This window comes from Eulemur rufifrons, chromosome 1 (genome assembly GCF_041146395.1).
Source record: "Eulemur rufifrons isolate Redbay chromosome 1, OSU_ERuf_1, whole genome shotgun sequence".
Lineage (NCBI taxonomy): Eukaryota > Metazoa > Chordata > Mammalia > Primates > Lemuridae > Eulemur > Eulemur rufifrons.
The window spans coordinates 78,244,698-78,271,286 of NC_090983.1; the positions used below are offsets into that span (position 1 = coordinate 78,244,698).

The 26,589-nt window shown below is 36.7% G+C and overlaps 1 protein-coding gene across 1 annotated transcript in view; it reads left to right on the forward strand.

Annotated features, from left to right (window-relative positions):
• The window catches only part of GTDC1 (glycosyltransferase like domain containing 1), a 261,970-nt gene that overhangs the window by 211,126 nt on the left and 24,255 nt on the right, over positions 1–26,589 (forward strand). Inside the window, 1 exon segment of the mRNA XM_069472992.1 lies at positions 24,481–24,590. Within this exon segment, the coding sequence (XP_069329093.1) occupies positions 24,481–24,590 (110 nt within the window).

Genomic DNA, 26,589 nt, shown 5'->3' on the forward strand with positions numbered 1-26,589 from the left:
TTACTCTTTTTCGTTCTTTGACTCTCTGAGGTTTAAAAATACAGCTTTGAAAACAAAATTGATGACTGCCTTCAGAAAAGATGTGTTTTGGATGATTGGATGATATGCTTTGCAGGCCAAAGTAAACTTATCTTGGTTTTCTCATTACTGAGATAACTTAGGAAAAGTTTGGTAAATAGGCCATCTTAAATCTTTCAGGTTTTACTGGTCATTACCTTTAGAATACTTTGGGAGGTCAGTTTTGGGTGCCATGCCAGGATGTGAACAGAAAGGCAGAGTGCTGGGTTTTGGACACTAATGTTCTTTGTTCTGTTCTAGTGTTATGTATAAATCTGTTTTTCTAAGAGAAGTATGATTCTCGCAGAATAACCGTTCTGGAAAAGATGGTCATGTGCTCTGGCCATCTGCCTTTCAGCACTCGCCACCAAAGCTTCCTCCGACCTGTGACAATCCATCTTACCTATTCCAGTCTCTAAAAAAGATAATTCCATAGGTGCTTTCCAAAAGCACTATCCATTGTCACATTTCCATTAAATAATCTTTAATGTAAGAAGTAGTGTAAGTATCTAATTCTCAGATTCACTAGGAATAATGGCCAATATCTTAGAAAGGGATCATCTAGCCAGTTCTCTGTTTATTCATCAATTGGACAGTCCAAGCTCACGTGAATGATAAGATTCTAATTGTTTAGTCATTCTCAATTGGATGACAAGTTTTCTTCAGTTATATGTTTTTGCCTAGAGTTTTTTGGAGGCAGTTTTGTTTGCTGGTGGGTTGGTTTGTTTTTGTCCTTAAAGAATTTAAAATGAACTCTGGCATTTTAAAAACAAAAAGCTATCTAAAGAACTTTACTAGAATCATTGAAAAAAAATGAAGTCAAATACCTGGCTAAAATTACTGTGTGCCTAATAGTTTTATTTTGTCCTCTATCATAGCAGTATAGATGAATCTGTAGTAATCTATTCTAAGATTTTAAATAAGTAGTAGGAAAATAGATACTAGGAAATTCATGTCCAAAATAATAGCCTTACCAAATCCCATTTATAATTTGCAAAATTCCATTTATAGGTACCTTGGTGACTATTTTCCAAACCATTGAACATATGAAGAAAACAAATACAGAATCAACATTTCATTTCTCATTGCCTCTTGGGTTGTTTTTAACTTTCTAACACACCATGTCAGCATAAAGAACTTCCACACCTATAGTCATTATTATCTTGGTATTGTTATCTCTAGAATATCATAAACTAAAGTTCTTTACCTAACATGGTTAAAAAGTTTGCTAAACCTGACTCATTTCATAAACATACTAATTGTTGAAAATGGTGCTGTTCGATTGTGGTATGCTTATGACAGTCATCTTCAGCCGCTCAAGACCCATGTCCGCCCTTGTGTCCTTGTGTCCTCACTCTTGATCAATTTCGCATACCGGAATTTACTTACAAGCACAGGTCAGGGGTAGGTGAGTTAGGAAGTAGAAAGCTAGGTGATATGGATGGATGGATGGATGGATGGATGGATGGATAGATGAGTGGATGGGTGGGTGGGTAGGTAGATAGATTGTCTATTTCTTTTTATACGTTTTGTGTCATGTATATGAGTATGTGTATGTTTAAATATATTTCTCCTTTCTAGTCACTAAACCTTTCTTCACACCATTCCAGTTGACCTAGCCTCTCTTTAATTAGCCCATTCTTTCCTCCCTTTTCCAGTACTAACATCCCTGTTGCTCTTAATGTATGGTGTTTTCTACCTTTCCATGATAGTAGCTACCATAACATTTCTCTAGGGATGCCCTGAAATCCTCTGCCTTCCACTGACATCGTCCCTGATTTAAATTCCAGTGATGTGTGAATCCCCCTGACTATGAATTTCCATGCACCAAGGGCACTGTGCAGTCCAGTGCACCACGTAAACATGTAACAGAATTTGTGCTTTTCACATGCCTCCAAGCCCTGCTCATTTCGTGTTTTATGTGGTGTCATTTGTTTTAGGTCCTAAAGTCCTCCGGGATAGAGACAGAAACTTTCTTTTGTTTGGGGGGATTTTTTTCAACAGATCTAGACAGAGTACCTGACATATGGGTGAATTTAGTCGATGTTACTTAATGATGATTTGGTGACTGACTATCACATGCTCAAGAAGTCCGTTTGAGGACAAGTATTCTCTTCCTGGGAAAGATGACAGTGAAAACACAGAGGAATTTAATTTACCAAATGACAGGTGGAGGTGGTCATGTGATCAGCCTTCCTTTTATAAAACCTATGGTTTTTTGGTCAGTTTGTTTTTATGAAATACCTTTATAGCAATTGTAAATACAAATCCTTTAGGAGTTTGTTAAAATACAGTAATTTATTTTAACGGAAGAGTAGTAGCATTTGAGCAGAAAAGCTCAAACTGATTAAAACCAACATAATTTCTAAGTTATCACTGAAAAATAAATCCAGAAGAGGAGATCCCTGTAGATTATTTTTTTCACCTACTCCTTCACCATAATCCAGATGTTAAATCGTTTTAAAACAATCCATTGAAATCACTTTTTAAACTCTCATTTAAAATCTCAAGTGAATGAGATCCTGTGGCTCTTCTAGGTTACCCAGGCAAAGGTTAAGTGACCATATTATTTTTGTTTCCTTTTATTTTTTTCACTCAATCACACCAAAGATTTCCAAGGTAGAATAGCAATAACTATTATAAATTATGTAAGGGTTTTTTCCCCCTTGTATCATCTTTATTGGTTATGCAACTAATTAGCTATTTCAGCACTATTCGAGCTAGCATCATTTGTTGGTTAAACAAAAGAAGGGGAAAATTCAGAAACACAAAAAGGTGAAATGTTTGAGATTTGTTCTTACTCAGATATATACTCATAGTGTGTATCTCCTGTTAAGGGAAATAATTTCTCGTGATCTTAGTCAAAAGCATTTCTCTCTTTGCTGTCCTTTTTTATTAATTTAGATATGTTTCTAAGATGAGGAATGATGTTACTTCTAATTATGGTTACATGTAGTTAATTTCCTTTTTTTTTTTTTTCCTAAGCTTGGTGTGAAAGGCAGTTTCCTCCAAAAGAGGCGGGGGGAGCTGGTTACTGGGAGGGGAGAATACTGATAGAGCTGGTCTTCCTGTTGCCTTAGCAACAGATTTATTTATTAGGGATTGAAATGACATGAGTTAATATACCGCATACCTGCTGATCGGCAAACTCCCCTATTTCAGCGGAGTTGACAATTAAGTCCTGGACAGCTACAGCCAGGGGTTAATGTTCCTCATTAGGAGAACTAGGTCATTACTGGGAAATCAAGGCACTTAAGGCAGCATGGGTAAAATACAAAATTCAGCATCTAGATGAGTGAGGCTTTTTTATGTTAATTAACCTTATTTTCCTAGGTTGAAAAAATCTTCTATGCACATGACAGTGGATCAATTAATTGAAAAAAGAGCTAGTTTACTTTACTCTCTGAGTTGTCTTCATTTCCTTTGCAAGGATTTCATTATTTTATGGAAAATTCTTATGTCTATATGATGAGTAAAAAGGGTATTAAAATTAAGAAGGGAATCATCATGGAAATCAGCTTTACCACAAGGGAATGAGCAAATAAAAGCCTTGGAAATGAAAATAAATAAGCTTTGCTAATACCTCACCTAAGGAGCAGAATATAAGCCCATCAGAGCTGAGAGACATTTAGAGGTACTTCTTTGCTTCTTTATTAAGCAGTTACATAGTTATTTGACCTTCAGAAACTGAAACTTTGGAAAAGTGATTCCAAGTGGTTTGTAAACATTCTATTTGCAGAAAGCCATTGTAGCAGTTTAACAAACAATAACTTTCCAGTTCATAATTGGCTTTTTTAAATACCAATAAAATTAGATACATTAGTTGAAAGTTTTTATTAAAATGTCTGAGTGGGTGTTTTTTTCACTTGATAAGTTCATAAATAATGTATCAAGCCCCTTCTGAAAGCTTTGTTTTCTTATTTCTTTAAAGAGCCTTTATGTTGAAAGGGGGGTATTTACAGAGTAGAAAAAGATTTATTGCCTGGAATCCTATTTTATCTTCATTACTATACTGCCTTCATTGAAACCACTTCTTACCAGTTCTTTCACTTCTGGTAACTTTTTCTATGGACATAGAAAAGGTGCTCTCGCCATCTTTGTCTCCTAGAATACTATGTCTCTTCAACTGAAAACTAATATCACTAAAATTCTCCTCCCTCGACCCACATGTTATAAACAGTTATTAACGTAAAAATAATTGGTTGAGTCCCAGAGACTTAGTGAAGAACTCTTGTCATTTCTTTTACCACCAAAAAAATGTGCAACGTTCCTTTAACTGATTGTGAGCTCTCCATGACTCAGTGTGTACGTTTTCATGCCCCCAAAATCGTTTTCCTGTTATAGAAGTGAAACCAGGCCCTAAGGTGCTTCTTTAGAAAATACCACTCCAGTAAACTTCTGTTAGTATCATGTCGTTGCCGCTGCCACTTTCCTCAGACTTAGCATGAGATTTCTGCTGTAGGTGGCACCTCCCAAGGCTGCTGCTTTCAGGACAGGATTTCCCCTCTGAAATTAGACATGATCCTTACACTACTGCCCCTCTTTACCGACCACAGTCAATCCACTTTTATAGGAGAAATTGTTTCCCCCATTTCTGAATTGTTACCCAAGAGCCAGAGTTCTAGAATGACCTAGGAGGGATGGAAGCAACTGTCAGCTGTTCAACAAAATTTCTTTCTTTTTCTTGGGAACACAATTGGACCATGTTGTCCAGCCTCTATTGCCATTCATTTGGGGTGGCTGCATAACTGGATCTTAGACAATAAATGTAATAAAAGAGGTCATGTGGGCCACTTGTAGGCTTGGTCCATAAAAATGTCTCACTCCCATTCTCCCATTTCTTTTTTCTTTCTGTCTGGGCAGACATAGAGGGCACTTGTTGAAGGTGACAGGGCCTCCGTTGGCTTCAGATCTTGAATGACCCCATGGAAGAGAACTGCCCTTCTGATCTATCCACCTGCCTAGTACTCTTGCGTGAGCCTTATACATTTTTTTGACCTGTTTCATGCAGTGAACCTACTTTAATGAATGCAGAAAGCTACTGCAATAATCCAGACAAGTATAGTGCTGGTTTGACTGAGACAGTTGCAGTGAAGATCATAAAATGTGGTCAGGATATATATTTTGAAGTTTTTGGCCTAAGTAAATAGATAAATGAAGGTGCTATTCACAGAAATGGGGAATACTTGGGTAGCAAATGCTTTAAAAAGTTTACATTTGGACATATTAAGTTAGAGATGCAAGTGGAGATTTCAAGTTAGAAACTGATACACAAGCCTGTTACTCAGATGAGCAGTCAGGACTGAAGATAGAAATTTGGGAGTTATCAGTGTGATATGTTCAATTCCTTTAAAAAAATTTAAAAATATATTTATAAGCTTCCTGATTTTAAACAGTAAATTTATACTAATTCTATGGCTACAGTTATGGCCCAGTAATAGTTATAACATAGTAGGGTCTGATCTGTATATAAAGTCCTGGCTGTCACAGTTATCAGCCTTGTGCCTTCCGACAAATTACCTGCTCTCTAACTTCAGTTTTCTACTTTATAAGATGGGAATAATGTCAACTGCACTATAGGATTGTTCCGAGGATTAAGGGAGATGATATATGTAATTGCGTTAGCAGAGCTCTTGGCACAGAATAAGCACTTAATAAACTTTAGCTATTCTTAGTAGTAATACAGAGTACTTCAGTAGCTCACATAGGACTATCACTTTTGCCTGCTATCTCTATTGGTTAAAATCAATTTTTTTCTTCACTCTCCTAGAAAAAGAAAAGAAAAGAAATAGCTAAATAAAGTCATCTTTTTTCATCTTCATTTTCAGCCTACCCAAAACAAGTACATACTGTACAGAAAAATGGAATTAAGCTACAAACACTTCTAAGGAGCAGCATCTGCCTTGTAAATGAAGTCTATAAAAGGCTACCAAATGTCCCTTCACATTTTTATGATTGTTAGTTAGAGTATTACTAAACCTGGATGAAATTTTTTTTGAAGCTCTTACATCAAGCACCCACACTGTAAATATCACAAATTATTTCCGTTTTTAACAAGATGGCTGCCATGAGCTTTTGCTTAAGAACAGCAATGCCATTTTAGCAGGAGTTATATAGCTTTAAAGATATGATTTGGTAAGAAGCACGTTCCACCTATATAATTGTCATATTTTCAAGCACATTACTTTTTCTAAAAAATAGCTTTAATGGTGTACAATTTACATGTCAAAAAATTCACCCATTTTAAACATACAATTCAGTGATTTTTGATAAATTTATAGAGTTGCACGACCATCCCACATCTAGTTTTACAACATTTCCATCACCCCAGAAAGAATGCTCATGCCCCTTTATGGTCAATCCCTGTTTTCACCCTTGTCCCGGGAAACCGCTTATCTGCTACTTCTCACTATAGATTTGCCTTTTCTGAACATTTCATATAAATTGATGCATATAATACATGATCTTTTGCACCTAGTTTCTTTTACGTAGGACAGTGTTTTTGAGGGTCATCCATGTTGTAGCCTGTATCAATAGTCCCTTCCTTTCTAATGCTGTATAATATTCCATTGTATGAATATAACACATTTTGTGTATTCATTTAACAGAGAATGGACATTTGGGTAGTTTTCTCTTTTTTGGCTATTATGCATAATGCTCTCATGAACATTTGTGTATTGCCTCTGCTTCATTCTCTCTCTCCTCTCCTTTTAGAATTCTGTGTCTTGATCTTTCTCACTGTCTCATATTTCTTAACCTTTCTTTCATATTGTCCATGTCTTTTTATTCTATATTTTGGATCTGGGATAATTTCTTTCGCTTTATCTTTGAGTTTACTAATTCTCTCTTAAGCTATGTCTAATCACTTTTAATTGCCTCCTTTGACTTTTTTATTCCAATCATTGTATTTTTTATTTCTCAAATTTCTTTTTGTTACTTTTTCAAAGTTGTTTGGTCATTGTTAATAGTCCCTTGCTCTTTATATAGTTAGTCTCTTATTTCTTTAAACATTTCAAACATACTACTTTTCGATTTCATGTTTGGTAATTTCAGTATCTGAAAGCTTTGTAAGTCTGCTGGCTTTTTTCTCTTTGGTGCCTTGTTTCCTGTGTGTTTTTGATAATTTGACCATGAGCCCCTTTTTGGGGGTGTGGGGGGACTTTATCATGGGGAATTCTCTGAGACCTGCCTGAGTTGTATCTGGATTTCTCCAGAGGGGGGAATGTCTTTGCCTCCATTAGGTGCTTAAAGGAGCTACCAGCACAGCACTACTTCACAATAAATTCTCACTTCATCCTGTTTGTTTATTTGTTTGCCCTCTCAAGTAGTTTGATGTCAGATTTCAGACTTGCTTGAAGCCCAGTGTGAGATTAGGAAATTGCAGGAGGATTTTTCTAATCTGTAATAATATTAATAGCATGAATCTTCACAACATCTCTGCCATGCATTCTTTTCTTCCCACGCTACCCCCATATGCCTGGTTCCAATCTTTATTAATGTAAACCTAAACTACTTAGTAGCCTTCTAATTTTCTCTTCTCTGACCTTAGCACCCTGCATTACCATTTTGTGTCATTTTGTTCAAAGTTCTTCTGTGGCTTTAACTCTCTGTATTGGTGGTCTCAACCCTGGCTGCCCATTAAAATGAGGAATTTTTTAAAAACTAGAAATACCTGTCCACTTTATACCCATTAAATTGGAGTTTCTGAGAGTGGGCCATTGAATCAGTTTTTTTAAGCATCCCAGACAACTCTAACGTGAAGCAAGGATTAAGAACTACTGCTCAGTAGGGGAAAATTTTTTTAAGACATTGACTGCCACACTAGGAAAAAAAAATTTTCCCTGGGGCCATAGTGTCTTATTAAAACAAAACGATCCTTTCTAATTTGTTATTTTTGATTGTTTTCTGTGCATGAGTTATATGCAATTCAATCCATGTTTTTAGAATCAAATTGTCAATATTAGTTGTAACAATAAGAACGTCAACAAGTAAGATTTTGTCCGGGCGCTGTGGCTCACACCTGTAATCCTAACACTCTGGGAGGCCGAGGCGGGAGGATCGCTCGAGGTCAGGAGTTCGAGATCAGCCTGAGCAAGAGTGAGACCCCCGTCTCTACTAAAAATAGAAAGAAATGATTTGGACAGCTAAAAATATATATAGAAAAAAAAATTAGCCAGGCATGGTGGTGCATGCCTGTAGTCCCAGCTACTAAGGAGGCTGAGGCAGAAGGATTGCTTAAGCCGAGGAGTTTGAGGTTGCTGTGAGCTAGGCTGACGCCATGGTACTCTAGCCCCGGCAACAGAGCAAGACTCTGTCTCAAAAAAAAAAAAAAAAAAAAAAAAAAACAAGTAAGACTTTCACGAACCAACTGCAGGGTTTTGTTTCATGAGGCCCTGGGCTCAAAACTAGCTTGAGTTAAATACAACTCACACAGCAGTCAGTGTGTTAAAGGAATTGCCTTAACCTAGCAAATAAGACCTCACTGGACAGTGGTGCTCAACCCTGGCTGCACATAGAAAATACCCATGTGCAAGCCTCCCCACACCTCACTAAGGGATTCTGATTTAGTTGGACTGTGATGAAGCCCACGTATTGACATTTTTAATAGTTCCCTAAGATTTGCAACATACAGGGTTGAGAAACACTGCTCTAGGATCATAGATTGACACACTTACAGAGACCAGGCCTGTAATGAGAGCAAAGGGCTTTTTGAGAACTTTGATAAACTGGAGAGCCTCCCAGCCCTTAAGGGACAGGGAGCCCTACTCAGCTCTTACTGATTACAAAACATGGCCATCGCTTTGCAACTCCTGCTCTATAGTATGGCTGTATCTCACTATTCTACTCAAAATCTCAAGAGATCCTGAAAAATAAATATACATGTATGTATACATATGTGTATATATGTGTGCATGTAAATGTATATATATACGTCTGTGTGTGTGTGTGTGTGTGTCTCCAGGCAGGAAGTATGAGGGTATGTTTAACTTGCTTTTTCCGAGCTCAGTGCATTTACTCATGTTCTGCTCCTTACCTGAAATGTCATCCTTCCTCCTCCATGTCTGTCTAAATCATCACCATCCTCTGGGGCCACTTGTGCTTTCTCTGCCATGACACTTGAGAGCTGGTGATTGGAGGAGGTGAGTGTTTGGGGAAGGATACTTCCCTGGCATGTCTCTTTCTATCTTGTGTTAACCTCTCACCTTGGGGCTCTATTTGTCTTGCCCACACTTCTTTGGGAATTAAATAAAACAAACCTATATATGGTTAAACTTTTTAGTATTTTAGCTTTACGATTACCACTAGTCAGTTCTATGAATGAATATTATGTTAAAGAATCAATCATAAATTGTTAAAAATTCTTTATATAATGTAGTAAATTAGAAACTAGGAAATCTTAACATGTCATCCTTCCTAATTTAGACAGGTAAGGATTTTAAAATCACTAAGATTGAGTAAGAGTTAATTATAGTAGATGATGTGAACACAGAGGTAAGGAAGAAGAAAACAGAATATCTTAAAATAAGATTTGGGCTGAGGAAAGGTAAGATAGTAGGAATGTCTTCAGTAAAATAACAGGAAAAGCAAGCCACATTCATTCCTTAACCTAAAATATTTATATGCAAGACATTTATTTAAAAACATATTAGAATAATGTTGCCCTTTTAGATGAAAGAATTTGTATTTGTAATTTGCCATAGAACCATGTTAAATGAACTATAGTAACTGGTATAAGGAACCAAGATATAACCTTTCATTCACTCATTCACACATTCAAAACATATTTACATGGGGCAAGGAAGGTGCGATCCCCGGTGCCCACGCATGCCAGATTGTAATATCTGAGCACAGATTGTGCAGCCAGGCTGCCCTTTACCAAACTGGGCGCCTTGAGCAACATGGGCAAGTTACTTGCCCTCGCTAAGCTTCAGTTTCTTCTATAAATTAAGAAGAACGATATCTACCTCATTGGGTGGTTATGAGAATGATATTACTTAATCAGTCCAATGGTCTTAGAGTAGTTCATGATTCATGAAAAGTGCTATCCTGTGGAATTTCTTGCAGTTATTATTAATCCATATTTCTCTATAACTCAGTTTAAATTCTACGAATGCTTAGGAACATCAGGGAAGATGGCTTGGTCTCAATTGGCATATGGCCACACTGGCATCCTCTGAAAAGAATATTGTCCTGTCTGGTTCTTGATAATCACCTCACAGTGTCGGTGACTACTGTGTTAAGTTCCTCTCTGCTCCTGGGTTGCACTGTCCATGCCAGTGTGCACTGGGTGGGGGGGCAGGGGGGGCCTCAGCGTGCCGCAGCACCTCCTATTCATGCTGACTCTTTATCTTTCCCAGGGGCTTGGAAAATTTGGTTGCTCTCCTGTGTCCATGGACCTCAGAAAGCAGCAAGTTTGCTGTTAGTCCTCTCTGACCCAGGCTATTTATTGTCCTCAGTCGTCCCCCTGCCGTGCTGGCCACGGGAGTGTCTGCAGAGCTGCTACCTCCCTGCGTTCTAGAGGGAAAGGCACAGGCCAGGGTCACTCTCCCATCAAACTGACCCTTTACCACCCCATTTTTCTCAGTTTTCAGCCTTGGTTGTCCAATCAAGAGTATCTATATCCTCTCCAATTCACCTTCCCCAAAACATAGATTGTTTGGGGTTTTTTTGTTGTGTGTGTGTGTGGTTTTTGTTCTTGGTTTTTTTTTGTTGTTTGTTTGTTTGTTTTCAGGGCAGGCTGGGAGGGTTAGGAATAGTGTTGAGAAAAACCTACTTGGTGTTATTCTCCAGAACCATTGTTTATATCTCTACCTAAACTGCTCAAGAGCAGGGGAGGAGTAGATTTGTGAAGTAGAAAATACCGAGGGAGAAAACACATTAAACACATTGATTAATACTTCACATATTATCCTTCTACACATGTACCTATATGACTTCTTTTGAGACTCCTGCCTCAGAGAGCTCGCAGATCATTGCAGTACAACATAATAAGTGAAAACCCAAAAGAGGAAGCAGCTAATTCTGCCAGGAAAAGTCAGGCAACGCTTCACTGAGGCCGTGAGGATAATTAAAAGGGGATCCATCAGACAGGTTACTTCCCAGCTCCTGAGCCACATATGTTGCAAGAGAGAGCAGAGAACTAATCCGAATGTGAACCTGTGTTCAGGGAGCCTGGAAAGACTTGAGTGGAACTGGAAATAGTGTTTGTCCTCATGTTTCTATCTGCTACTCGAGGCAAACACGCTCCCTGGTATTTGGGTCGGCACCTGAGCTATACAGCAAAGTTGGTGGCCGCTTGATAACTCCAGCCCTACCTGAGGTTGTAGAAAGTTCTTATCTCCTCTCGTGCCAGAGCTCAGGACTGCTCACCTGGAGGCTTTTTTTAGAGCTTAACCTGTTGCAGAACTAATCCTTATTTTAAGAGCCAGCCTCCAACAAGTGTGAAATGGGTAAATTTTTTCCATAGCAGGCACTGCCTGGGCACGCTTTTCTATACTATTTGCTTTCTTTTTGGCCTCAGTCTTTTACCTCTTGCCCAGGTGCCTAACACTTCCTTTTGTTTGATATTTCACACTATTCTTAGCCTTCCGGTAGACTCATCACATTTCAAAAATCTTTCCCTCTAGACTTTCCTCCTATAACCATCTGAACTTTAACATTATCTTGGTGATATTTTAATACATTAATCACAAAAGAATGTGAGATACACGCATATACACACATAGTTTTAGATTAAATTACACTAAGGTATAAATTTTTGCTAATATCATACTGTGTACATCTCCAGGGGTTTATACATTTTAAAAGAGGTTGCTTGTTTTCCTACTTTCCAAAATGAAACCCAAAAAGGGAATTGTCACTTATTCACCTAACCATCCATCCATCAAATAATGTTTAGTACAAACATGCTGTGAACAGAGTAGCTGCTAAAAGTGTGTTAGTAAGATATAGAAAAGGTGCCAGCCTGAAGGAATTTCAGGCATTGTTAGTAGGAATGGATGAGATTTGGTAGCCAATGGTCTTTCCTTCTTATCTTTAAAATCATTGGGGGGTGTGGACAGGTCCCCTGCTTGACTAGAATTCAGACTCCATGAGGGTGAGGTCTCCTGTTCTCATTGATTATGTGTATCCCAGTATCTTGTGCAAAGTCCATCTGGCACACTGGAGTGCTCAGTTCTCCTTTATTGAATTAATCCTGACTTTAGACAAGGATATTCTTGTCCTGAGGCCAAAAGGAGATTTTGCTGTTGTTCTGAATTTCTATATCTTAAAGAATATACTGTAAAAAAAAAAAATAATACCAATTAAATGGACCCTAGAGCCATACCACAGTGTTTTGTTAGAGATCATTTTGAATACAAAGCTGCTCTTCCTAGCATCCTTCCTAAAGGTAATTGATATTCAAATAAAGACAAGACCCATTTATAACCTCTGATTGGTGGATTTTTATATTAAAAACCCAATTTACAGATGAAAACACTCAATAAAAAGCATTTATTACATATATATACTTTAAATGCAACAAAGATTTTAAACCACTAATATCTTTCCTTAAGTGGTCAAAATTGTACTCATTTTAATACTTGCCAAATCTAAAATGTATTAATAATATATACACCAACTTTTAAGTTTAAGTAACTCTCAAGAAGTACTAGAAATATAAAAATGTAAAGAAAAATTAGAACACATAGTGAAGAAACTCTACACCAAAAAAGTAAAAAAATTAATTCCTTAATTCTGCTTCTTAAATATATATTGCTCTCTAGGGTATGTATGGACTTTTTTCAAAAGAAAATAGTGTTGTAAATTAATATACATGTGATACTGAATCTTTGGGTAAAATTTCTTATTTAGAAAATATGTGCAGATTCCATTTTTTAAAACAAAAGAAAGTATTTTCATGAAATTTTAGTCTAAAATAGAAGGAACAGTTTCTAAAACCTTTTAAAAGGTTACCTTTATTTTAAGATGTTACATGAGAAATTCAACTTTCAGTGCCATTCTAGTTTACCAATATGAGTGAATTATGTAGTCAGGAGAAAATTATTTCTTGTACCAGCCAATGTACTTGTGTAATCCTCCTGGAAAAGATGGTTATTACTTCTTGCAAAAATGGTTTCGCTGTCTGATTCTTTTCTTAGCACTTCATTCTCTGTTCCTCAAGGCTGAAACAGGCACAGGGAAACTCTTAGCACCAGCAACCCACAAACCCTATTGATGTTTTCTGCTATGGACGGATTTTTGGCCTTACATTTAAGGAGTACCCTTCACCTTGGAGAAGCACCTCTGCCGGCTCTCTCTGAGAATCCAAGGGTATATCTATCTGCCTTCTCTCTACTTCCACCTGCACACCTATGTGGTCTTCATTATCTTTGGTAGCTTTTCCACCTCTTGTGTGATTTAGGGGTTTTGATATCTTACTGTTCTGAATGATGATGTTTGCACTTCTATTCCTAGTCCTCCTTGTTTTTAGGTAACTTCCTAAAAAAGAGAAGGGGGAAAATGACAATTTACTCCCCAATCTCAGTTGTAATTATTGTGGGAAGGTGATTGGGTACAATATCGGAAATGTCATGGGAAGGAATGATAAACATCTGAACTCTATCAGGAACAGGAAGACATATTTGGGTGATAATTAGCAGTTGGGTCAAAGATTGATTATTGATATGAGGGTGACTGGGTTGATTGGGGCTTGGGTGGGTAGATTAATGGGGGCCTTTGACAGGATTAGGGATACAGTCCTGAGAAGGAAAACACAGTTATGGACATGTGTGCCTTTATACACAGATAGAAATTTTACTTTAAATCATATTTGTAACTCTGTATTGTAAATAAGAATGGTCATTTATTGAATGCTCACTATGTTATTTGTGTATATAACATAGTTGACACTTTAGGTGCCTCTATGTGTAATTATCAAGGAAACATTAAAAGCTCAAAAATGGCACATTAAGTTTACTATAAATAACTGATTATAAAGTATAGCAAACTTTAGTTTTTAGCCAATTAGTGTGACTCCTAAACTCACTTGAAGATTCTTAAGTGCCCAGTTCTATAAATGAAGAATGAAACGATGGTGATGGTGGTGGTGATGATAATAACAATTCCAATAATAGTAATAACAATAGGCATTCTTTACTGTGTATTTGATGTTTGCCAGGCACTGCAAATTGTTTCCAATATGTCATTACCCTTAATCCCCTCAGCAGCTCATTGAAGTGAGTGTTCTTAGCCAGATTGTTACAGATGAGGAAATTAAGTCTCAGACTAGTTTGGTAGTTTACCCTTGAGTACGGCTACTAAATATCAGAACTAGGTTTTGAACTGTCTTTCCACTAGGTTTTATTGCCCATGTAAGCTATTTTACTTCAATAAAGAAAACTTTTGATAAAAACATACTTTTAAAATTGTAGTCATACATGAATTTATTATTGGGTTTCAGTAACTTCTTCTTTTCTTCCTTTGGGTTTACGTACACCTCTAAAGCAACCTAATTTTGTTAAAATGATCTGTCACCAAATACACTATCTAAAGTAGTCAACTGTTCTTTGTTATCCATTCTTTGCGACAAATAAATTGTTCTGGTACCCACTAGCAATAAGTATATTTAATTAAGACTGGTCCACAAGGCTTCTCATTCTGGAGAACCTTTTCTCAAGCAATATAATTAATTTATAGCATATGATATTATTATAATATTCAGAATCTCTTATTCTTTTCTGTATAAATAATTAGTCTACCTTCAGAACTTAATGTGATTAGTTCTAAATAACTTGAAATAATAAGCCACAAAAAAACTGGGATAACAAGGTTGGGGCTGAACTTTTATGGTATCATGAAAGTGACTAAGTAGAATAACACAGATTTATTTCCTTTGTAAGAATGTAAGAGAAGAGAAAAGATATATAATTAATACTGTTTATGAAATGAAAAAATGCAACATATGTAGTAATAAGAACATGTCATTTTGAGCAGGTCTTTTTAGAACAGACATTCCATATTGTGTTCACCCTTGTCCACAATCACTGCCATGACAGGCTGGGATGCTTAGCAGTTGCTGCTGAGGAGGGGAGACTGTTTCTTCTATGAGATCTCAGTGTCTGCCAAAGCACACAGCAGTCTCATATGGATCTAGAAACAAGACATGATACATAAAATGTACAGAATTTTAGCATTTTTCTCCCCATTGGAAAGATTTCTTATTAATCACTGTCCATTCCAATTTTAACGTTTTTTAAATCAGAAACAAGTTTAGGAGTGGGTTTTTCTCTTCAAATTAAGATTCTTTCCCATATGATGGAAGACCTTGTCATTTCTAGACATGACAAAATGTCCACAACTGAATATGAAAACCTGTTATTAAGATTTGAAATCCATTTCAATGAAAGGCATCTAATAATTCCAAACCATGTTTAATTCTCCATTTAAGAAAAAAAAAAAAAGAAAACCATGATTCTTCATGTCATTTCATAGACCTATCCTACCATAGTTTTAAAAATGTAACTCTCTATTGAGCCAGGATGGAACCATCATTCATTCATTCATTCTAAAGTCATATTTTGAGTACCTGCCAACTTCTGGAGTCAAAGGATTTCTCTGATGTTTGGGGCTTTCAGGCTAATTATAAGGGAACAGCATACAAATAAATATGAAATAATATAAAAGAACACATTCATGAAATCATCAGTAGTATGTGAATATTAGTGCAGGAGTGAATCAGAGTGAGATGGAATTTCTCAGGGATGACTGCAAGTAACAATAAATTTAGTCAGCAAAGGAAGCAGTGGACAGGGGGCAGAGAAGAGTGTGTGTTCCAGACACAAGATCTGTAGGCAAAAGAGCAGGAATTGAAAACAGCAGAGAGAGAAGGAGAGGATGAGAGTGATGGAAATACTTGAATGTTGGATAGGATGGCTTAATTTCAATTTAGTGGTTTCTGGTTAGTGTACATTTCACAGAAGAAATTTCTGAGGAAAATCATGTTGAAAAGGATAATGTAAGAGTCTTTTGGAAGCTCAGTTGGCAGAAGTAGAGTCTGAAGCTCAGTGATGTTCTCAAGGTATGAGGTGATAACATTGTATTATAAAAATGGAGGTGAGCAAACAAATTTTAAATTATTTGTGAAAGAAGAAATGGCTAGGTTGGTAATAAGTTGATTAGGGATGGCAGTTTAGTTTTTAAGTGTTACACAAGAGTTGTCATCTGTGTCTAGGAAAGATTCTGCATGTTCATCTGGTTTTATAAATAGTAAAATACATACAGTAGGAGGGGTTAAAAGATTAGATTCACAGGGAAGTGATCTAGATTTAGAGTCAATGTAATTTAATACTTTTTTACTCTTTGTACCAGACATTATGGCATAAAGACAGGAGGACTATAAGGGTAAATAAACAAAGGCATGACTTCTACTGTTCTGGAACTCAAATGTAGCAGGAGTGAGTAGCTAAAACTTTGAAAGTAAGTTAGTTCCAAAAGGAGGATGCACATGGTAGGAATGGAGAAAAAGGGTCTTGATTAAGAGGTGTGGAATGGCTGCATTTATAAGAGGAAAGACAAGAATTCTGCAAAAGAAAAATTTGAATGTTATGAGGAGAAGTAGATGTCAGTTTTAGTATTGTTTGAAACATCAAAAATTTGGAAACAATTGAAATGTCCATTAGTAGGAGAATTACTTTATATAAAAATTATGAAATATTATATAACCATTTAAAATGAGATATCCATATACATTGATATAAACAGATGGTCTACTATGTATTTAGTGAAAATGCAAAGTGAAAAATGACTGATAATTGATCTCATTTATAAAATGAGGAAAGTATATGTAAAAATGTGCTCACACAAATCTGTATGGTGAGTAAGGTCTGGAAGCTTACTCACCAAACAGTTGTTGGTAGTGCTTATATCTGAGGAGTGGGATCAGGAGAGGTGAGAAATGGAGGTTTTCAGTGTTTATTTCTGAATGACTTGTATTTTATTACAATGGCATGTATTTTTTATAATTGAAGTTTTTAATTGAATAATTATAGACTCACATGCAGTTATAAGAATAATAGAGTCTCCTTCTGAACTCTGATAATACAAATGTTGAATCTTCTGTTCTTATCCCACAGGTCTTTGAAGTTCAGTTCCTTTTTTTTTTTTTTTTTTTTTTTAGTCTACTTTCTTTCCGTAGAAAGACTTAGTAATGAATTGGGGAGAGGAAAGAGTTTAGTTTCATAGAGCCTCCCAAATCTGAGAGGAAGTAATTACATACATGATGATGTTTTAAAATTACGTGGGATGGTGGCTGCTGCTTAAGTAACATCCAGGCATGGGGAAGACCCTATTTACCTTCATGAAGACACTTCATGGCCCACCAGTTCTTCGAGGCATGGAGGTCTGTGGGCTTCCTGGCCAGAGCTGCAGAGAAAGAGAATTCATTGGCAAGTTAGACAGCTGAATAAAAATTATTATATACAATATCCAACAAGAGTGGAAATCATTGTTGGAGAGAAATAAGCTGGGGAGTCTAAGCTTTTAGCAGTGGAGAAGTTTAGAAGAAAATCGTGTTGTGAGACCTAGTGGGAAAAATGATTTGTTGAATATGGTTTTCACTCGGTGGCCTGCAGGATGGAATGAGTGGGAAGATTTAATTGGGGAGAAAGTCATTAGGTTGTAATCATAACACAGTATTTGGAAACCAGGCAAGGATCATTTCTACGAAAGAAGAGTATGGTCAGCAATACCAAAAGTAGGCGAGAACATCAGAAGCATGAGAATGGATGAGGGCAGAGATGGGAACTAGCATTGTTAGCGAGCACCTTCATTAGAGACAATGGAAGTGACAAAGCTGGAGGAAAAACCCAGGAGATAAGGAAAGAGGGACATAGCTAATGTTCTAAGGTGTAATGGTCTGTGAAAAGTCACCTAGAAACAGTACATTGTAATTGAAAGCTTTCTTGTCAATAAATATCGTCAGGTAAAAGGATAACTTGAAAATGCCAAACACATAAATGAAGAATTGTGGAGTAAGAGTAGGATCACAGGCTTCAAGAAGGAAACTGACTATGACAACGCAGATCTCTGAAAAAAAGAGAAAGTGGAAGATGTACAGTACTCCAAGACTTTGAATTTTGAAAGTTCTCTCTCCCACTGCTCTTAAACAAAAAGATGATTGGCTTGTGTGCAGGGTAGACAAAAAGAAAATAAAAAGAAAGATGAGAATTTGAATGTGCAGATGGCATGAAACCCTGATATGCATAAATTAGAATTTTATTTTTCTATAATTTAATTTCTGTGCGATGGCCCATTTCAATATGATGATAGGAGTCTCAAGCAATTCAAGATTCTCTGTCTCCCATTTTCCTGGTCCCCAGTCCTCATGGGCCACTGCCGAAGGATCCCTTGCTTCTGTGTGTCTGCAGCTCTGTGATCCCTCCATGACATTCACAGAAACCATGCTTCTGCTTTGATGCCCATGATGGCTCAGGAAGCTCTCAAGGCTGTTCCCAATACTGTCTGCCTAGAGACACACACTCAGACTTTCACTCTCTGGGATCTTGCTCCTTACCCAGGCTCCTTGCCCAGAAAGTGTAATGCAGGGCCTCTAAGACTCTCAGAGCTCTCTTCCTCTCAGCTCCTCTTCATCAGTCTCTTGTGTTTCCTGTCTGGGGTGGAGTGGAGACACAGCGTGGGAGGGTGCATGCTACACTCTCATGGCATTTTGCCTACATACTTGTACCTGTCTGAAGTCCTCTCCATTTCTACAAGGGTTTTAGCGTCTATAAACAACCAATAAGACTTACCCTTTTTTTGGTAGGGGCCTCCCCCACCAACCCCCCATGCCTTCCCTGAAGCAATGAACATAAAACATCTTGAATGTCTTCGGGGTTGGAGGAGTGAGGATGCAATAAATTGATTAAAATTTCTAACATTAAAATACCACAAATACAAAAGGTGAAGAGAATTGAGAGTATATTGTATGCCTTCAGGGTACCAAGCATTTCTTCATTCCTCATAACAAACTTTTTCAAGGTAGGTATTATTGTCCCATTGTAAAGGTGAAGAAACTAAGGCTGCACAAGGTTATATAATCTACCTCTTGGCCATACAGGCCATATTGCTAGTCAGTGGCAGAGCCATTTCTCTCTGAACTGTACTTTTCACCCTCCCTCGAAAAGCAAAGTTAATCACATGTTCTCACTCATATGTGGGAGCTAAATATTAAAAATAATTGATCTTATGGAAACAGAGAGTAGAATGACAGTTACCAGAGGCTGGGAAGGGTAGGAGGGAGGGAGGAATAAAGTGGGGATGGTTAATGTGTACAAAAATATTGTTAGATAGAATGAACAATATTTGATAGCACAACAAAGTCACTGTAATCAACAACAAGTTAGGGTATACCTTAAAATAACTAAAAGAATGGAATTGGAATGTTTCTAACACAAAGAAATGTTAATGCCTGAGGTGATGGATACCCCATTACCCTGATTTGATTAATCCACATTGTATGCCTGTATGAGAACATCACAAGTACCCTCTAAAGCTATACAAGTATGATGTACTCATAATAATTTTACAATGTTTTAATAAAGCACAGTTAAAGGGCAGAATGCATTATGAACAAGAGAAAGCTATAGTGGATAGTCTTGGTCTTGGTCAATGCCAAGCAAATAATAATGGGGAGGGCTCATAGGGTTAGAGAAAGAGAGGCACTGGTAGTTGCCAGAAGAGAGAAAGCAAGAGCAAAAGTGAGCAAGGAAGCAAGAGAGACGTTGAGTATTGGTGGCTAATGAGACCACTGGCTGAATTATATTTGAAGCACCACGACACTCCATTTAAGAAACACAAGCAGCTCTCATGGAGGGAAACCAAAACTGATCATTGATTTGTCAGGCATGTGGACGGAAATGAAGTTTGTGGCCCTAGAAAGCATAATGGAGAAGTTAGTGATCCTGGCAGCTAACACAGGCTGGTATTATATGTAGGAAGAGAGAAACAAAAAGTCAAAGAATGTATAGAAGAAAGAATATGCCATTGTAACAATGAGATGTTGGTTCAGGTGCAGACTCGGTTTCTTCCACATGCTCTTAGATATTTATCCTTCGCTCAGGGAGCTGTCAATGCAGAGTGGCGTGCTCCTAGCAACACTATACCATCCATAAAGAGCCAGTTTTCTGCCCAAGCAAGGCAAGCAACTAAATTAAAGAGATTGCATTCAGTATGTTTAGGAAGGGGTAACAGTTCAGTATAAATGACAAGTATGGAGAGCTTAGAAATCCTCAATAAATATTTACTGAATGAATGTTAAATGAGGAATAAGAAGAAATTTAGCTCTAAGAAACTAAATGGAAATGCAACAGAGAGAGAACAGATATAGGAAGAAAAAACACATGGAAACAGTTTATGCTTTTCAAATGTTCTGAATAATATTTGGGAATAAAGCTGTTCTTGCTGTATCTACTGCTTCCAGTAAGCTTGAAATATTTCCGCGCTGGTCTCTTCTGCCATAGTGGGGGTGCGAAGAAACGAATTCCCAGCCAGACTGTTTCATTCTTATCTACTCAAGAGTATGGAAATTTGGGGGAAGCTTGAACCCTGACTCATCTTCTGGAGTGTTTTTGATGAATCAAGTTGGCTTGATTGGCACCTGTCAAATGTAGAGGGGTCACAGGAAAGGAGGAATTGTGCTGCTCTAAATACTGAAAATGTTACAAGGTTAAGTAAAACATCTATTAATACAATTTTATGGTAGAATATTAAGGAAGGATGGTTTCTTAAAAGCATTAAAATGATTTATATAGAATATTTAAAGAAAAGACAGAAAACATGAGAAAAAAAGAAGCATTATGATATATCCTAGAAACAATCCCTATTAACATTTTGGCATACTTCATTGCAAACTTTTCTAGACACACACATCCATTTGTCTTACAAAAACAGATCATATAATACATACTACTCTGTCATCTCCCTTTTACCCAACAGCATTTTTTGAATGTTTTTCCATTTCAAGAAGTATATTTCTGCAACATTATTTTTAATGGCTACATGGTCTTGCATCATATGTGTGTATCAAAATACATTTATTTATCATTCCATTAGGTTGTTTACAGATGGTTGCCATTATAAACAATGCTGTTATGAACATACTGTAGCTGAATTTCTATGTGTATCTTTATTTTATAGAATAACTTTTCTAAATTGGAATTACTGGGACAAAAGTTACTATTTACATTACCAAACTACCTTCTAAAAGATGGTCTCAACTTACATTCCTACCAGCAATGGATGAGAACAGAAGAGTGAGCCCATAAACCTATAACTGTGGTCGTGCGAATTGAGTATATTATTAAATGTGTGTTTAAACTTGACACCTGTTAGCAGAAAGGGGCACTCAGTATATTATCTTTAAATCCCCCATCCTATGTATTTAATGCTTTATGCTAAAATCATACATATGAGAGTTTCACATTAGATTTCTTAAAAAAGAATTTAAGGTAGATTCACATATTATGCTAAATGGGTTTATTAATATCATGAGTTCTGGGGTAAAATCCATGGATGACCCATTGGATATCTAGAATGAGTTCCTCATTCAGGAAAATATATTGAGCTCTGCCACTGAGTATCATCGTGCCTTGATACATGGCTGTGGCGAAATATTTGTGCACTTCTTTAATGATTGAATGTTAGGCAATTTCCCATTTTTCTAAAAAGAAAACTCAGAAATTTTTTTAGCTAAATTGACGATATTGAACTTTGAATGACACAGATGAAATAATTGTATGTACACTTGTAATATGCAATCTACCAATTTAGACATAAATAATACTTTAAAGCACATATCATGAGAAATATTTCTAGAAGTACTGCTTTTTCCCACTCTCAACATTTCATGAAGCAGTTTGGGTCCCACTCCCTCTCCCATACATTCTTGACTTCAAAATGGTGCCACCTTTTCAGGCAGCTGGCCTGTTTTCACCACCTGTCATCTGGAATTCAGTCTGAGTGGTTTGGTGTGCAGGACTTTGTGAAACTGTGTATGATGCCATAACTGGAAATCTTTTCCCCAGCTATAAAAACCCACTTACTACTTATGATCTCCAGTAACCACTTACCCTATTACTTTTTTTAGTGGTCTTTAAAATACTTGTTTTCAACAACATCCAGCACTTAGAATTGTTAGGTCATGTCTCCCAAAATAATGACCTACTCAGTATTAAATTCCTTTGCTTCTGTTTTTACCAGTGCTATCCAGTGAATGACTGCTAAAACTAGCCGAAACTCTCATCACTTGCCGTTGTTTCAGGCTAATGCATGTTAACTAAACAGTACTTTGTTCAAAATAAAGTAGTTGAGAGAGTGCCTGGTATTATGAGAGACTTTATAAGTACTTTAGTTTAAAATGCCTCTTTTTCTGAGGGATAATTTTGGGGAAGAAAAATCTCACCTTACATTCTGCCATATGTTATGGTTTAAACAAAAAGAAAAGGGATTCACACAAATCTCTTTTGTGTTCTTATGCAAAGTGACTTGAATATGAAAGCTTTTGTTCACCTATAGGAAATATCTAGAGAATACAGCAGGATTGTAATGCGTTTATCTTGTATAGAAACACTGAAAATAGAAGTTTATAAAGCCTGCTGCTTTGAAAATATTCACATTGGAATATTTTAAGAACTACGGCCTCTACCCCATTAACCTACTCCCAACCCAAAATCTCATCTACTTTTACTTTAATACAAAAAAAAAAGGCAGGAAATATTTAGAATAGATAGTCTCTTGGGTATCCATAGCCAAAATTTTGGAACTCAAAATGAAAAATTTAGAGAACTGAGTGGCTAGATTTCCCTATAGTGTTACTCCCTCTCTAAGATATATTGTTACATTGTTTCCATTCTTTTCATCTTAGTATTTCCAAGAGAATCAGACTAAAAGAACATTTTATAGATTAGGTGGCAGCTATTTGATTGATATGGTTGAAGATAGCATATGGTGTATTCTTTACTTTCAAACTGTTTTGAGTCTTTGTTCTTGCCCACAGTAATAGTATATATAAGAACTATCCAGAAACTTCCCATGCCACATGTATGTAATGCACATCATCTTAAAAAGCAATGAACATTTTGCCAATGCATTCTTTATTATTTGAAATAAATCAGACCGAGAGATGTAGAGCTTAAAATAAATGGTTATAGAATTTTAATTCTATAAGATCTTATAATTTCATAAGATTATAAATGCTGTTTTAAAATGTTAATTAGAAAATGCATTTGTTTTAATTCATGATACTGAAAATATTGACTGAATTGTGAATTAACACATTTAGGGTTGCAGATGTCATTTTTCATGAGATTTTCTGAATGATGTAATTTTCATATTTCATATAGCAGTTTGATCAATTTACAGATTTATTTTACATAATTAGTTGGTAAATGAGAATTTCAATTGCTGATATATAACTATTTTTCCATAATATAAAAAAGAAGTTAAAATTCTGAATTATAAATAAAAAACCAAATATTTTGAAGACATCTGGTCCACATCTGTCTGAAATAAGATAATTTAAAACAGTGTAATTAAATGCAAGAAATACTGAAATATTCACACCTTAGGATGTTAGAAAAAAAAACTCATTTCATCTTAATGTGATTTGTTGAATTAGAGATTTTTTCTTTAATTTTAGTGTCCTTTACCCTCTCATTCTGTCATTTACAAAGAAGACTGACAAGCTAAACAAACACAAAATAATCCATGTGTTTCAAAGCCTCTACTAAATGAAAGAATTATCTTTATTATTATTCTTTTATATGTTGCATAACTCCACTCCTAAGTTAATGCTCAGTGGACATAGACCCAGACCTATCCCCTTTTGATGTATTTATAATTCTCCATTCAATTATTTAAAATGAGAGATTAGTGAGAGGGTCTCTAATCTCACTCCCTAAATTGTGCATGCCTCATGGGCACAAAGGGACTCAGTAAATGTGGGAGGAAGGGATTCAGACTCATGGAAATGAAAAGCATCTTTGGTACATTCTCATGATCGGTAGAGAAGCATCCTTTGAAGATTATTCTTTTAAAAAATATAGGTGTTAAGTGGAAAATTAACCATTTTAGGAAAAAGGAAAATATACATTCTACAGTATAACCTTAAGATGTGAAAAACAAGCAGATTTCTCCTTGAACAAAAGGCCACAAAGCCTTAAAACTTCAATAAAACTGGGTTTTAATCATAATAGAGAAATTTGCAGACTTGAAAACACTCACTGCTGATACTGCAATGTAAGGGTGTAGGGAGAAATCTCTGGATGCCAGAGGCTCCCCTAACCCCCAATAGACCACAAAAAGACTTGCTACGGTGAGAAGTGAAACCGCTTTTCCTGACACATACCCTAAGGTAACACAAGGTATATTTTGTGTGTTTGTTTCCAGGGAGCATGATAAAGATCCAGAAAGTTTTTTTAAGGTATTAATGCATCTTAAGGACTTAGGACTCAATTTTCACGTCTCTGTCCTTGGAGAAACCTTCACAGATGTCCCAGGTACCTCTTTTGAATTTTCTAATGTATACTTTTATAGACGACATAAGCTCTACAACTGAAGAATTAATTTCCATGTTTCCCTTTGTGAGAATAATCAAGATGAGCACTGTTAACCAAAAGATTATACGATGGCATTAAAGTCTGATTCAATTAAAAAAATACTTAAGTAAGCATTCTTTGATTTAAGTTGAGAACGTGAAGTCATCTCTTTTATCAAATATAGTTTATACAATGCATCTTGATGTAAATAAAATATATTGCTTTAGGCATCTTAACACTTAAGGAAAGTGGGAATTTGTAATTGGATGTACAACCTCTCACCTCTGGGGTCACTGGTTTGAATCCTGCTCACGTTGGTAATGGCTGAAATACATTACCATCTGTTAGGTGGCCTGTGTAAAGCATTTTGGCATCTAACTGGTAATGGGGAATGGACCACAGTCCATATCATAGTTATCATTGGTCCATGCCTTTTTTATTGAACTGGAGAAAGACAAAAGTTGGAAACTGATAGTAACAGATCCTGTCATTCTTAATGCCATGTGGAGCCTTTTCAGGGCCATTTTCTTTACCCCTCATCCTCACTGGTCATGTTTGGGTCAGTAAAATGAGCATTCTCAGACCTTTCATAAGTGTTTAAGTATTTGTGTTTTCTTTTTTAAGTTTTGGGTGTTCAGTATTGTTTGAAAACCAAATACACAAGCCATAAAATTTCAAAAATGACCTTTGCCATTGTGCATTATGACTCCTAAGGACCTCCTAAAGCTTACTCTCTCTTCGCAAGTACTTCTTGAGTCTAGTGTGATGTCAGGAACTATGTTCAACCTGTACCGGGTAGCCTCGTCTCAGATGGCTCACCTGCCCTCTGCAGCTGTGGATACTGACCTGTCTCAGTTCCTCTAAGGCACCTGGCTTCTGTAGACCTTTGCACATTTGCTTGTTTATTTCTATTTTATCCTTCTGATCTCATCTTGGGGGTATTTTCTTTCAATATGAAGCTTTGTCATGGTCTCTCAGCACTCCATCCTTTGCATGGTGCTTACCTCAATTTCAAATTATATGTGTAAATTTTTCATTTCACACTTAAACACACACACACACATACATATATACTAGAATGTGGGTGCTAAGAAGAGAGGGACTGTGTCTATGTTGTTCATTGTTCTGCCGCAAAATCCAGTGCAATACCTGACACAATGCTGAAGGTAAGTGACTACTTACTAGATAATGGGTAAAAATAATATAAACTCCCTGCCCTCAAGAAATTCATGGTTTTGTTGAGGAGGGAACACTTGTGCATGTGCATAGGAAACAAAGAGTGAATCATAAGATAATTACATGTTAGTCATGACACAGGTGACTTAGAGTGTTAATTGAAGGGCTAGCACTTGAATAGCCTGAAAAGAAGGATTAAGTTATTCCAAAACGGGAAACGACATGGGCAGAGCACATAGGAGCCAACATTTTAGATACTGTGTTGAAATGAGAGAAAAACTTCAATGATTAGTGCTGTGAGGTCGCTAATCTAAATAGAACAGAAGATCCCACATGCAGACCTTAGTAAGTTAATATGTACATTACACCGGTAGGGTAGGGCCAAAATCCACAGGATCTTGATAACCAAAGTAGATTAGGTACAGGTAAGGAGTAGGGAGCCTAGATCTTGAGCAGGGAAGAAGTGTGATGAAACTTGTTTTTAGGAAGCTGTATCTTGCAATGATATGTAGGCAGAATCTCTGTAAGCCCCTGGGGTGGTGACCCAAGTGTGATTTCTGTGACGTGGTAGCAGAGGGGTTAGTGGGAGAGAGGGCTTGTATGAGAGGGCTGTTCCCAGGAAAACACAGAGAAGAATTTGGTAGATGGATAGCTGTAGGGAAAGAAGGAAAGGAGAACTCGGCTCATTTGCAAAGCTGGTGAGTTCCATTTTGTTTGTGCCAGCTTTGAGGTGTTAGTGGATGAACTGAGAAAAGAGTCTCAAGGAAATCTCTCCATGGAAGAC